The sequence below is a fragment of the Oncorhynchus nerka genome, linkage group LG4 (assembly GCF_034236695.1).
Source record: "Oncorhynchus nerka isolate Pitt River linkage group LG4, Oner_Uvic_2.0, whole genome shotgun sequence".
NCBI classification, from domain to species: domain Eukaryota; kingdom Metazoa; phylum Chordata; class Actinopteri; order Salmoniformes; family Salmonidae; genus Oncorhynchus; species Oncorhynchus nerka.
The window spans coordinates 11,135,279-11,150,110 of record NC_088399.1 but is presented as its reverse complement, the minus strand read 5'-3'; the positions used below and the strand labels follow the sequence as shown (position 1 = coordinate 11,150,110).

At 41.1% G+C, this 14,832-nt stretch overlaps 1 protein-coding gene across 1 annotated transcript; it reads left to right on the top strand.

The window, feature by feature from the left end:
* The first annotated feature begins 4,770 nt into the window (after positions 1-4,770).
* macir (macrophage immunometabolism regulator) lies at positions 4,771-13,211 on the top strand. The gene is made up of 2 exons (XM_029658964.2): positions 4,771-5,024; positions 7,787-13,211. The coding sequence occupies exon 2, from the start codon at positions 7,790-7,792 to the stop codon at positions 8,474-8,476; it is 687 nt and encodes a 228-aa protein (XP_029514824.1). The 5' UTR covers positions 4,771-5,024; positions 7,787-7,789; the 3' UTR covers positions 8,477-13,211.
* Positions 13,212-14,832: the final 1,621 nt, after the last annotated feature.

Sequence of the window (14,832 nt, the reverse complement as noted above, 5' to 3'; positions counted from 1 at the left end):
TCTAGGCTGGGTAAAGTCCTATTTATCAGGAAGGGAGCAAGTAGTCGAGGTTAATGGTTCACTGTCTAAGGCAAAACCAATGAGTTGTGGTGTTCCGCAGGGGAGCGTGCTTGGGCCTCTGCTGTTTTTATTGTATATTAACGATATCAAAGATGCTTGTTCTTGACATCTTTTTCTTTATGCGGATGACTCTACACTTCTGGTGTGTCACAAAAGTAAAACTATGTTGGAGAGCATACTTAGCACAGAGCTTACTAACATTAGCAGTAAGCAGATATCTCTGCACTTAGGGAAAACTGAAGCAATTATTTTTGGATCCAGACCTAAATTGTGTAGGTCGTCTGAAATCAGAGTGGAGTTAGGGGGTCAGCTACTTGGTCAGCTACCTCTGTTAGCTACTTGGGATGTATCCTTGTTGGAAGCTTGGGAGGTGTGAGCATGGCCAATAAAACGCTAGGGAAGGTTAATGCCAGGACAAATTTTTGGGCTAGAAAATCCAAGCTGCTTGATAAGGACTCCATGAAAGTGCTTGCTACTGCCCTCATTCAATGCCATTTTGACTATGCTAGTACTTCCTGGTTTGGGGGCTTATCTACACTCTTGAAGGGGAAGCTCCAGATAGCCCAGAATAATGCTGATCAGGGTAGTATTGATGGTGAGTCCACGTATTCACATAGGCAGGGAGCTGCTTTCAGGAACTAAACTGGCTGAATGTTGAGGCTAGGGTGTCCCAGATTAGACTAGGTTTGGTTTACAGGAGTATTTATGGTCCTGCGCCCAGATATCTAAGTGATTACTATCCTCGTGTTAGGGATGCACACAATCACAGCACCAGATCAGGTGTTGTTGATGTGTGCTTATACAGGAGTAAGGCTGGGAAAGGTACTTTCTTGTATACTGGAGCCTCAGAATGGAATGAGTTACCTCTGCCCATAAAAACAATGTCCTCTCTGGGCAGCTTTATAAATAAAGTAAAAATATGTTTGATGTCTTCTGTGCCCATATGAATAATCCCTATGTAACTGGAATGATGAGATGGATGTTCTTCTTCTCTGTTTTTAATGAGATAGATGTTCTTCTTCTTTGTTTTTGTTTTATTATTTCACTGCCATACTGTGTTCGATCTTGTCCAGCCATCTTGTCTCAAGAGGACCACAATGGAAATAAATCCCAGACTTTATTGTGTGTTATCCTCGATGATTTTATTAATGTGCATGTATGGCTTTTTCAAGTTTTACGTGTGCTTGTTTTTTTAAATGGTTGAATTAATAAACTAAGCTAAACTAAAATATCTATTGTGTTATATTCTACTACATTCCTTTCACATTTCCATAAACTTCAAAGTGTTTCCTTTCAAATGGTACCAAGAATATGCATATCCTTGCTTCAGGGCCTGCGCTACAGGCAGTTCGATTTGGATATGTCATTTGAGGCGAAAATTGAAAAAAAGGGAGTAATCCTTAAGAGGTTTAAATATCACCTAGGCCAGTCGCTCTTAAATATCACCTGGGCCAGTCGCTCTTAAATATCACCTGGGCCAGTCGCTCTTAAATATCACCTGGGCCAGTCGCTCTTAAATATCACCTGGGCCAGTCGCTCTTAAATATCACCTGGGCCAGTCGCTCTTAAATATCACCTGGGCCAGTCGCTCTTAAATATCACCTGGGCTAGCACAGGATGGACACGCCAGCACAGGTGTAACACATGCAATCGATGTGCCCTACATCCTAATGTGCTACCTTGAAATAGAAATAGAAAAAACAAAACCATTATATATATTGACATCAATTTGACAAAAGCTGTATCCCAAGGATTTTTTTTTTTTTTTTACCTTTATTTAACTAGGCAAGTCAGTAAAGAACAAATTCTTATTTTCAATGACGGCCTAGTGGGTTAACTGCCTGTTCAGGGGCATAACGACAGATTTGTACCTTGTCAGCACGGGGGTTTGAACTTGCATCCTTCCGGTTACTAGTCCAACGCTCTAACCACTAGGCTACCCTGCCGCCCCATCATCAACTAGATTCAGCCGTGGGCCAATTTTTTTCTGGAGCGGATGGTTGTTGGGCAGGAACATAATTTTAAAAAAATGTAGACTGCAAATTGACCGCAAGAAGCCCAAACAGATATAATATTGGACTAAAATATAATAATTTCAAACCTTGATTACATTTGGGGACATTGACCTGTGTAGGGTGCTGTCTTTCAGATGGGATGTTAAAATGGGTGTCCTGGCTCTGTGGTCATTCAAATTCCCATGGCACTTGTTGTAAGAGTAGGGGTGTTCACTCCGGTGTCAAGGCTAAATTCCCAACCTGTGGAAAACAGAAAGGAAAACACTGCACACTGCTGCTCATGCTCCCAGGTGATATTTATTTATAACAATGTTTTGACCCTTACGTCTTCATCAGGCATCCATAAATTCCCATCCTGGCCACATTCCATCATGGCAACCTAATCATCCCCCTCATTCCTAATTGGCATATATCACTCCTCACCTCTCCACCTGATAGCTGATGTGTGGTGAACGCTCTGGCACAAAAATGGTCGCCGTGCAACACATTGATGGTGGATGATGTGAGTTTCCCCCTACTATGTAAAGCACTTTGAGTAACTCAGTTGGTAGTAAAGTGATATATAAATGCAATCAATTATTATGTATTATCAATATTATTTGTTTCTCTCTATTATGCTTGGGGATACTTTGGAAAATTAAAATCACATGATTTCCTGATGTTTTTACAGTTTTTTTTAATGTAAAACGATGAACATTAGAAAAAATAGAAACTATCAGAAAACTTGGGGGGGCCAAATAAAACCTATTCCTATCTTTGGATTGGTGGATAAAGTTTTTTTTTTTGTGGGATGTCACATGCAGTGGTGTTTTTAGCATGTAAATCTTGGTGGGACCCCAAAAAAGAAGTGGGATGCATGCCAGCAAAGCCACTACACTACACTAAATGCACTATAATGGTGACAAACGGTGCCCAAAAACTGTTAGGGTCTACATATAGCTGTCCCAACAGCAGTCCCAACACCTTACCATTGCTACACGTGGCTATCAGTGGAGCTTTGTCTGGCAGCAAAACAGTTCATCCAGCCTCATTTACTGCCTTTAACAAAAACAGCTGATATGGCTGACTTGCTTAACCAAATGTGGTTCTACTGACAATTGAGAAGTACAAACTATGATATAAGGGAACGACAAGCGGATAAGAGGCTATTTTGATTGAGACATTAATGAGTGAGCGACGACGGACGTAGTCAATGTAACTATTTGTTTAGCACTTTTGAAATGTACCACGATAGAATTGAGAACATAGGCCGTTCTTACAGCGTTCTCCCTGTACAACAAGTCAGAACCATAGGATAAATAAAGGGGGCATATAAGCAGACAATGAAAGCTCTTACAATATTTGATGATCACATTTCTCTCAAACAGGTTATAGGCTACATGTGCACCACCAAGTTAGAACAGTAGGCGAAATTAAGAGGTGAAGATAGACCAAATGATTAGGGTGAGGCACATTAAACGCTGTTTGGATCTTTGCGTGTCAAAAAAAAAAACACGTCAAAAAACACTATTTGACACGTCAAATAACACAATTCTATTATAGAATGTTGTGTGTGCCGAATTTGCACGTGCAAGCCAAGCACCACCACTACTATCAGTAGCACTGTCAAAGCTGTACAAAAAAAGTCTGCAAACAAGCACACACCGGCCACGAACGATGTGTTTACAATTCCGCGTTGGTGAAAATAGACCAAATTATTAGGGTGAGGCACATGGGCTACTAACGGCTTACTACACAACATACACTTAGTATTACTTTCCTAGCTACAGTATACATATCTCTCTTGCATATTACATCATTTATGCAGCAGCATAATGTTCCAATACATTTTTGGACTCGTCTTGTGCTGTTCTCACTTAAACAGGAAGGTGGCATGGCAGTCCTGTGAGGGCAAATGTTGCCATCAAACTTTCATCAAAGTCTGGCATTCTCTGGATTTATAGTGGGAACTTGGAAAAAATCCACACAGCCACTCCACTGAATAGCAGGCTAATGATTGCTTTGCAATGCTTACAGTTAGCCACTGATTCCTTACAAACCACTCATTGTTGAATTTGCGATTTCCAACTTGTTGTGTAATGTTTATGTCCAATGGCCGATGAGCACAGATACGTTTTATCTAGAATTTCTCTTCATTATTTATCTTCATATGACAATGATTGAAAAGGATTTGCTAGTAGATTGTCAACTTGATTCCTGATGACAGCTAGCTAATATTTTTCACATGATCAGTCCAATCAATACTAATGTACATATACCATGATTTGACGTCATTTTATCTGTGGCCAATGACCTTGAGCCTTCCTCTATGGCAGGACCCAAAGGGCTTAAATATTTTATGTCTACCCTTACTAAGGATTTAGACTTGGCCTGTGACATGGTGTCCCCATGAGTGACAGAACACTGAGCCAATCAAAGCGCAATGCTCCTATTTTCTGCTGGTTTACCCCACCACTACAGAAAGCACTGAGCTAGGCTGAAACACCTGTTTGCACGTGGCTTTATTAACTCGATGATATATATATTTTTTTTCTTTTACATTGTTTGAAAACTGATATGTGACACGTATTAATGTCAAAATAATATGTAAAATATATATTTATTTTATTTTGCTGAAAATGTGCGGCTCTGCCCCAACCTGTTCTGAATGACGTGTCACCACTGGTCACGTGCATCACTGTCAGTACACTCATAACAGCCTAAGCATTACGAAACTTCTATTAGATCAAATAAGCCTCACGTATCAAAATAGAAATGCATTTTTTTATATTGACTAAATTCGACACTAAATGTCTCCCATACAAAAACTCTTCACTTGCTTAATAATTAATTATTTGCTGAACGTGGAGAGATTTTGGGCGGAGTAAACCTTCTCGTTTTGCCTCTTCCTCTCCGATTTGGCTCAAATAAGAAGAGGCGTGAACGTCGGGTGGCTTTGCTGTTGAACAGGTTTGTTTCCCTTGTTTTATCGTTCTAGCATGTTTGGAGATGTATTATTCGAATTAAACACCTACATTTAAAGATGTTGTTTCAATAGACTACATTTAATCAACCGAATAGTCATATATAATGGCACCATATTGTAATGGTGGACAACAGACTGCTCTCTACCCGGAATGAATAACACCAGTTTTATTAATATTTATGTTAAGATTGCTTTTGCAGATTGCTTTTTTTTGCCATGCATACGGTTGAAAACGAACTCGATGTTATCTCTCCATGTTGATTTTGTTCCATGGTGGTCTTTCTTGCCTAACATTTTCCTTCCAGCCTGCCAGCAGGGGAAAAACAGGATAAAACCGGCCTGTGTCGAATGGTTTTGTTGTGGGAAAGCCGTTTTAATATATCTCTATAATTATATTAAAGCTTAAATTAACGTATTTTATTCATAATACTGCGTCAAATTATCGTGAAAAAATGTATTAGCCCGAATCCCTTTCGTAGCCTATGTTCTATTGAGAGCGCGTATGGATTTCAGATGAAGGATTTCAGATGACAGGTGTGTGAGACGGGATGCGCAGACGGACATCTATTTATGACTTGGAAACATTTACGTTGCAATAATGTCTATATAATTTGCGACGCCAACATAAATTATAGTTTGCTATCCGCTGACATTTAAACGGCCTTGAACGTAGAATTCCATAATTCATACAGGGATGGGCATGGGCCTCATTTGAAAGCAAAATGAAGATGCCAAGCATGACGCAATAGTATTATTTGGCTAGAGTTTTTTTTTTAGGATGGGCCTCCTTTCAACTGATTGAATGAGGCGCATCAACCACCACAAGCTGTGCATTAGTGATATTATAAATAGCCTGTCATTACCATAAAAATATCTACTGTGTGTGAACAGACGAGCCTAAAGGCCCATCAAATGCTTTATCTTTTCCCCTAGACATAAATGTCACAATGGTTTTAAGGGGATAAGAAATGAACTTAGTTCACAATTATGTTAAATGTATTTTGGAATAGGCCTGGAGTGTAAACACCCACAGTTGCATGCATGGTTGTATATATTATGATATATACCTCAGCTGGAAGCCGGTGTTTGGATTATATATTGGCACGGTTTCCCGGCCCTCGTGCTACCTTGACTTCGTCTCGGGCCTAACAACACCGTGCCAATATATCCTCCAAACATTCGTCTCGGGCCTAACAACACCGTGCCAATATATCCTCCAAACATTCGTCTCGGGCCTAACAACACCGTGCCAATATATCCTCCAAACATTCGTCTCGGGCCTAACAACACCGTGCCAATATATCCTCCAAACATTCGCCTAACAACACCGTGCCAATATATCCTCCAAACATTCGTCTCGGGCCTAACAACACCGTGCCAATATATCCTCCAAACATTCGTCTCGGGCCTAACAACACCGTGCCAATATATCCTCCAAACATTCGTCTCGGGCCTAACAACACCGTGCCAATATATCCTCCAAACATTAGTCTCGGGCCTAACAACACCGTGCCAATATATCCTTCAAACACCAGCTTCTCGGGCATTATCACTTAATATAAACTGAAGTGTCCGTAGAAACATGTATTTACATGGTTATTACATTGGGAGGTGCAGTGACATTAACGAGTAGGTCACTTACTGTTATTTGTATGTAAATAAACTGTAGTGTTCGTGTGATGGTTCTTACTATGTGGGAAGCTGCATGTCATTTCACTGTGCAAACAAGCACCAAAACACAAATGTGCAATCACACCAATGCATTGTAAACACGTGTACCTGCACTGTAATTATATTGTAGGTCTGCCTGCCTCCACATGATCAATATCAAGCACATACTCTTCCCAATGACATCTAATATGCATGAGTGAAAGAAGAAAATGCAAGAAAATGAATATTACAAATATTGTAAGGGACGATGGATACCACTGCAGATTTTCACTGCAAGTGTTTGTACATATTCGTTTTAGAACATTAAGCCACATTACGTTTCCTATTCCTCACCAAGTAGTTTGTTGAATATGTTTGTCGTGCCCTTCCCACACTCCTGGACAGCACTCAACACAAGCTTTTGAAGTCTTAATGCTTTCCAGGCATTTGTTATCCATTTCTGTTTTTGATGTCTGGATACTACTGTTGCTCCAGGTTTTGTTTTTATCTCATGGACTGAAAGGTATTTTTTTCTGCTGCTGATTTCAATCTCCTGTTCTCTCATCCAATATCACATGACCATATGTTAATTTTAAGCTAGTAGGGCTGGGCTGCTTGCTACACATTGGTTGAGTGCAAGCTTTAGGTGATGGCCTCCGTCATCACCTTTTATAGGTATGAGGGTTAAGAGATGTGGATGGGATCTCCTCTAAATGTTAATGAATGGAAAGACCTACAGTATGTGATTTGTCAGACTAATTCACATCTGGGAGAATTCCACAAGGTCAAAGGAAGGTCAAAGTATTATTACAGTGTTCTGAAGGATGAAACCATTGCCACCTTGGCCAATCACTAACAATTAATTCCTTGAATACATTTAGATTTTTTTTTAAAACAGTTACAAAGTATCACTGTGTGGACCATGTGTCTGAGAATGGTTTGAACAATTTTTTAAAAAGAGGATTACTTTTGTAGTTATTATTTTGTTTTTGCTCTCTTCATCCCCGTCTGTCTGTCTGTCTGTCTGTCTGTCTGTCTGTCTGTCTGTCATATATTATATATTAATAAATAAATATTTATTTATTTCTCTCGTCAGGTCATGTCGGTAAAGATGGAAATGGATGTCAGTGGCGTGTCCAGGACACCCATCTCTGTTCTACCTGCTGCTGCAGAGGTCAAAGCCATGCTGAAACCCGATACAGGGGACAGGCCCCGCTGTGCCAGCACCCCCTGCTCCCCCATCAAAAGTACTGTTTCAGGCTTCCAGATTCTCCACATGGACTCCAACTACCTAGTCGGCTTCACCACCGGCGAGGAGCTGCTAAAACTAGCCCACAAGTGGTCTCCCAACCCAGAGAAGACCCTTATCACCACACCGACCACCACAACGTCAACAGCATCAGAGGCCTTGCCCAGTTCTGTCCCCAAACCCATGGACCTGGGCATCCACCGGGCGTCGCGCATTTACAAAGCCAAAAACCGCTACTACCAGCCATACGACATCCCCGTGGTCAATGGGCGCCGGCGTAGGCGCATGCCCAGCTCAGGTGACCCCTACCTCAGGCCCCTGTCCCAAGGGGAGGGTGGCCCAGGGAGGGCCCTGCACCACGGCCCCCTGCCCCTCTGCCTTCTCAAGGGGAAGAGGGCCCAGTCCAAGTCCCTGGACTACCTCAACCTGGACAAAATGAGTGTCAAGGAGCCTCCGGCCGACACAGAGGTGCTGCAGTTCCAGCTCCAGCACCTGACGCTGCGGAGCGAGCGCATGTTCACCAGGAACAAGACATGAAGCAACACCAGAGTCACCACCCGCCTGTTCTCTCATCCACTCCCATGGGATTTGGGTGCTATTTCCAGCTGTGCGTTTCTCTCCCTACTCAGATCATAGGATAGTCCTTTAAGGGGACACTTGCGGAGACCACTAATCTTGTTATTATTATGAAGCGAGGGTGACAAACTAAGCGGGTCTCTTGACGAAATGAGACGCATGCTTACGTATACGTAAAAATCCAGTGAACAGAAATTGTTAAGTTAGTACACTGAAAACGGGGGTCGTTTAGATACAAAAATGTGAAGTTCGTCAGGATTAGCAATAACTGGTAAACGTATTTATTGACTGTGTGTGTGAGTGTGTATGTGTGTGCGCGCGCACCTTTTTAAAAATGGTAAGGGATGTGTAACCAATGCCTCTCCAACTGGCCCCTTTTATTCTGCATTGGACTGCACTGTTAGACATATTATGTTTTTACAGACCTTGCATCCTCAACTACAGGACACCTTTACTTTTTAACCACTATACATCCATAGCCATTAGCATTAGCCGCAGCAGTACTGCACTCTACATCCATAGCAATTAGCATTAGCCCCAGCAGCACTGCACTATACATCCATAGCCATTAGCATTAGCCGCAGCAGTACTGCACTCTACATCCATAGCAATTAGCATTAGCCCCAGCATCACTACACTCTACATCCATAGCAATTAGCATTAGACCCAGCAGTACTGCACTTTACATCCATACCAATTAGCATAAGTTCCAGCAGTACTGCGCTATACATCCATAGCAATTAGCATTAGCCCCAGCATCACTACACTCTACATCCATAGCAATTAGCATTAGCCCCAGCAGTACTGCACTATACATCCATAGCAATTAGCATTAGCCTCAGCAGTACTGCACTTTACATCCATACCAATTAGCATTAGCCCCAGCAGTACTGCACTTTACATCCATACCAATTAGCATAAGTTCCAGCAGTACTGCGCTATACATCCATAGCAATTAGCATTAGCCCCAGCATCACTACACTCTACATCCATAGCAATTAGCATTAGCCCCAGCAGTACTGCACTATACATCCATAGCAATTAGCATTAGCCTCAGCAGTACTGCACTTTACATCCATACCAATTAGCATTAGCCCCAGCAGTACTGCACTTTACATCCATACCAATTAGCATAAGTTCCAGCAGTACTGCGCTATACATCCATAGCAATTAGCATTAGCCAAAACAGTACTGCGCTATACATCCATAGCAATTAGCATTAGCCCCAGCAGTACTGTATGTAAGCTACTGTATGTCTGTATGTGTGTGGATGTATAGGGGCGGCAGGTAGCCTAGTGGTTAGAGTGTTAGACCAGTAACCGAAAGGTTGCTAGATCAAATCCCCGAGCTGACGAGGTAAAAAAAAGTCTGTCATTCTGCCCCTGAACAAGACAGTTAACACAACTGTTCCTAGGCCATCATTGTAAATAAGAATTTGTTTCTTAACTGACTTGCCTAGTTAAATAAAGTTTTTTTTTTTTTTATGTGAAAGCTCACTCCGCTACACTACTATTTTGCTCTTGCCAAGCACCAGGGAAATGTGGGTTTAATGTAAACCACTGACTGTTACACAATCAAAAGGTTATTTAAAACAGAATCCTGTAAAGGGGCAATCTGCGGTTACTGCATCCATTTTTGGACTTATAAATTGATGATACTCATTGATTCTTGAAGAATATAACTTTTAAATGCCTCATGAGCTTTACTTCAACTGTCGTAGCCCATCAGAACTTAAAATATATGCTTGTTTTACTCCACTGTTTGTAAACAGTAAATATAAACAAACACTATATATATATCCTCAAAACATGGTTAAAACTATCATTTTCCTATCATTGGTGGTCAGTCCTTGCATTCATATCTATGAATTTGAGTGTGGTTACATTTCTACAGCCCTATCCCTCCGCTTTTTACCGAAACAGGGGCGGGGGAAACGCTTTGTTATTGCTTCAACTGCTGATTGCTGCTCTAAGAGGATTTGTGGGGGAGCGGCTTACCGTCAGAGTGCCTGAGGTGAGATTAGCTCCTTATATACAGAATTAATCCCCTCACTCCATTTCTCCCAGTCAGACTGAATCCTCAGCAGGGGTGAGGGGTTGAATTAGGAGATTCCAGATTTTCTGCATCTAGACGTTGTGTCCATCATTCTGAATCACAGTCATTCTTTTCATTTCCTGAATGGGAGGGATGGGTGTTTTAGCCTGGGTAAAAGGTTATCAATTTAGTTTGATGTTTTTGCCACCCCTTCATAAAGGTGTGTAGAGCACCTGAAACACGTACCGTAGCTATGGAAACCAAAGGAGGATTATTTTGGGGTGCCCTGGGAAAACTTGACCACATTTTAATATGATCTATTTGGGGTTTCGTAGGACACGTGACAATCATTTTGAGGCGTAATCTTGGAGAACACCTTACTTGAAGTAGCCCTGACCTAATGCCCTCATAACAAAATCATTTGCATGATATAAATGATCTGATAGTCTCTTACCAATGACAATTTACCTATCATAAGCCATATGACATGCAATGGTAACTATACACTGAGTGAACGAAACATTAAGGACACTTTACTAATATTGAGTTGTCAACACATGACAGTAAAGTGCACCATCTCATGACTATACAATTCTGGTCTTTCTCAATACTGTAATTCACCAAGCGACCAAAATTGTAACATTTTTTGGAAAGATCACCTTCCTTTCCTCCAGACATGCAAAACTACAACTAGGCAGGGTATTGGTCCAGACATTTACACTGAGTGTAGAACATATTAAGAACACCTTCCTAATATTGAGTTGCACCCCCTTTTGCCCTCAGAACAGCCTCAATTCGTTGAGGGTGTGGACTCTAGAAGGTGTCAAAAGCGTTCCACAGGGATGCTGGCCCATGATGACTCCAATGCTTCCCACAGTTGTGTCAAGTTGGCTGGATGTCCTTGGGGTGGTGGACCATTCTTGATACACACGTGAAACTGTTAAGCGTGGAAAATCCCAGCAGCGTTGCAGTTCCTAACACAAACCGGTACACCTGGCACATACTACCATACCCCATTTAAAGGCACTTAAATTTTTTGTCTTGCCCATTCACCCTTTCAATGGCACACATACACAGTCCATTCCTCAATTGTCTCAAGGCTTAAAAATCCTTCTTTAACCTGTCCCCTCCCCTTCATCTACACTGATTGAAGTGGATTTAACAAGTGACATCAATAAGGGATCATAGCTTTCACCTGGATTCACCTGGTCAGTCTGTCATGAAAGACCAGGTGTTCATAATGTTTTGTACACTCAGTGTACATGTATATGCCATATCATGCATTATATGGTTTGGTGTGACTTTCAAATTCTACTATTATGGGTTTAAGCTCTTTTTCATCATGCTTCTCTTTTCCACGCTAACCTCTTTGTGTCATAGGACAAGAAAATAACCTCCAAAAACCATACAAGGAAATATTTTCAAAGTTAGGAACTGCACATCCATCTCCTCTGTGTGTTCTCCATTGTGTTTGTGTCAGTGTAGTTTGAGTAAAAGGTTATTGGACCCTTCTAGATGGTTCATGGGTTAGGGTTAGTCACCTGTCTGTCTTCACTCTAAATGGGTTTACAGAAATTGCTTAATCTGTATTTCCATTAAAAAAAGGTGTTTAATGTAACTATATCATTATTTATTTTTTATATCATTTTTTATTTCTAGTTGTAATTTATCTGAAGTCATGGAAGATATTGGTTTAATATAAAAATGGCAGTATGTTGCATATAGGCTATGTTTACCTGGAGTGGACACTTAAAGGCACCTTAACCCGACGTATGAACGGTGATGTGTACTTATTTAAGGGTGCAGATCACAACAGCAGCTAAAGATAAAAACTCTTAACGGTGATATGTTTTCACCAAACACTTGGAAATGTTCTCTGGTGAAATATATTCGGTATTATCAATAACCGTCAACAATTTGCTCACAGATGTGACTGTGTTTGCAGTGAATTTTTGGTGGCTTCTTAGTTGTGATGTTTAGAATGTGTTGATTTAACAGTTTAACCTTAACAGTGTTCGTACCGCATCATATTAATAGTATACAGTAGAAATTAACAGTTTTACTTTGGCCATCATGAAGGAAAATGCTACTTGAACAACACATGTTTTAATATGCCATACAATGCAAGATATTGTAAGACTGTGTCAGTTCTAAACAGGAATATCCAATGCATTATGGGAATTAATAATAGACTACAGTAATTCTGGACTGAGATGCCCGTTTATTAGAGAATCTCCATTGAACATGGTTTTTAGGCCAGGACTGTTCTTAATCTGTGATCTGGAAACCGGCCCTCGATGTTCACAGTAAAGCATTGTCTTCATGATTACAATGTGGGTTGAAACGTGATATTTTCCTGCATGACCATTAACCACAACAATGGAACAAGGAAGTTGCATCGCAGGTCAACAGTGCTTTTCAGTGACTCATTTTGACTTCATGTTCATAGGCTTGTGTGGAACTTTGTCATTTTATTCCTACAAAAGGTTTATTGTCATTTTGACTTTCTGGTCAAATCTTTCACACCGCTTGTATACTGTAGTTTTAGCTACGTAAAAGCATTTGTTTTGTTTTCTACTGTGTCTATTTATGCCCTGCAATGCGACTGACTTACGTTTTATTATCTTTCACTTGACATTGTTATTAAAACACTACTACGCTAGGACGTGTCTGTCTCCATTTTTTTTTATGAGCAAATAAGAAACAGTTCTCAAATGTCACCGGGAGGGGTTCCGTAACATTGTTTCAGAAGTGCTGTAATTATTATGGGATGGGATGTGACAGATTAAACGGTTGTTCCCTAGAACGTTTTATAAAGATGCTTTCCCCGGCATTATGTTTTCTGTAATGCCTTTTTCTTAAAACCTACAAGCTTCGTGTCTGCCAGTGGAAAGCACTATTTGCTCAATTCAACTCTTGACTGTATTTGTAGATAAATCAGTTGTAATCATTTAAACACGAATGGAACATGGCAGAGAAGGTACTTATAGAGCACGTCTTGAGAGACGTTAGTAGTGTCAAACCACATGTGAGGATGTCAAATTTGGTCTCTGACGAGAGGTCAAATTAATTGACAGGCAGACTGCTGATACAGTAGGTGGCTTGTGTTACAGACTGCTGATAGGTGGCTTGTGTTACAGACAGCTGTTACAGACTGCTGATGGGTGGCTTGTGTTACAGACTGCTGATAGGTGGCTTGTGTTACAGACTGCTGATAGGTGGCTTGTGTTACAGACTGCTGTTACAGACTGCTGATGGGTGGCTTGTGTTACAGACTGCTGATAGGTGGCTTGTGTTACAGACTGCTGATAGGTGGCTTGTGTTACAGACTGCTGATAGGTGGCTTGTGTTACAGACTGCTGATAGGTGGCTTGTGTTACAGACTGCTGATAGGTGGCTTGTGTTACAGACTGCTGATAGGTGGCTTGTGTTACAGTATCTGCTCTTTGTGTTCTGAGCTCCTCCATATTTCCACAAGAGGGAGAAATGTTTCAGCTCTCGGGGAAGTTCACTCTAGGTGAGAATCTACAGTGCCTTGCGAAAGTATTCGGCCCCCTTGAACTTTGCGACCTTTTGCCACATTTCAGGCTTCAAACATAAAGATATAAAACTGTATTTTTTTGTGAAGAATCAACAACAAGTGGGACACAATCATGAAGTGGAACGACATTTATTGGATATTTCAAACTTTTTTAACAAATCAAAAACTGAAAAATTGGGCGTGCAAAATTATTCAGCCCCCTTAAGTTAATACTTTGTAGCGCCACCTTTTGCTGCGATTACAGCTGTAAGTCGCTTGGGGTATGTCTCTTATCAGTTTTGCACATCGAGAGACTGCATTTTTTTCCCATTCCTCCTTGCAAAACAGCTCGAGCTCAGTGAAGTTGGATGGAGAGCATTTGTGAACAGCAGTTTTCAGTTCTTTCCACAGATTCTCGATTGGATTCAGGTCTGGACTTTGACTTGGCCATTCTAACACCTGGATATGTTTATTTTTGAACCATTCCATTGTAGATTTGTCTTGTTGGAAGACAAATCTCCGTCCCAGTCTCAGGTCTTTTGCAGACTCCATCAGGTTTTCTTCCAGAATGGTCCTGTATTTGGCTCCATCCATCTTCCCATCAATTTTAACCATCTTCCCTGTCCCTGCTGAAGAAAAGCAGGCCCAAACCATGATGCTGCCACCACCATATTTGACAGTGGGGATGGTGTGTTCAGGGTGATGAGCTGTGTTGCTTTTACGCCAAACATAACGTTTTGCATTGTTGCCAAAAAGTTCAATT

Excerpts from the sequence above, each read along its gene's own strand:
- macir (XM_029658964.2), top strand. The coding sequence starts at position 7,790 with ATGTCGGTAAAGATGGAAATGGATGTCAGTGGCGTGTCCAGGACACCC.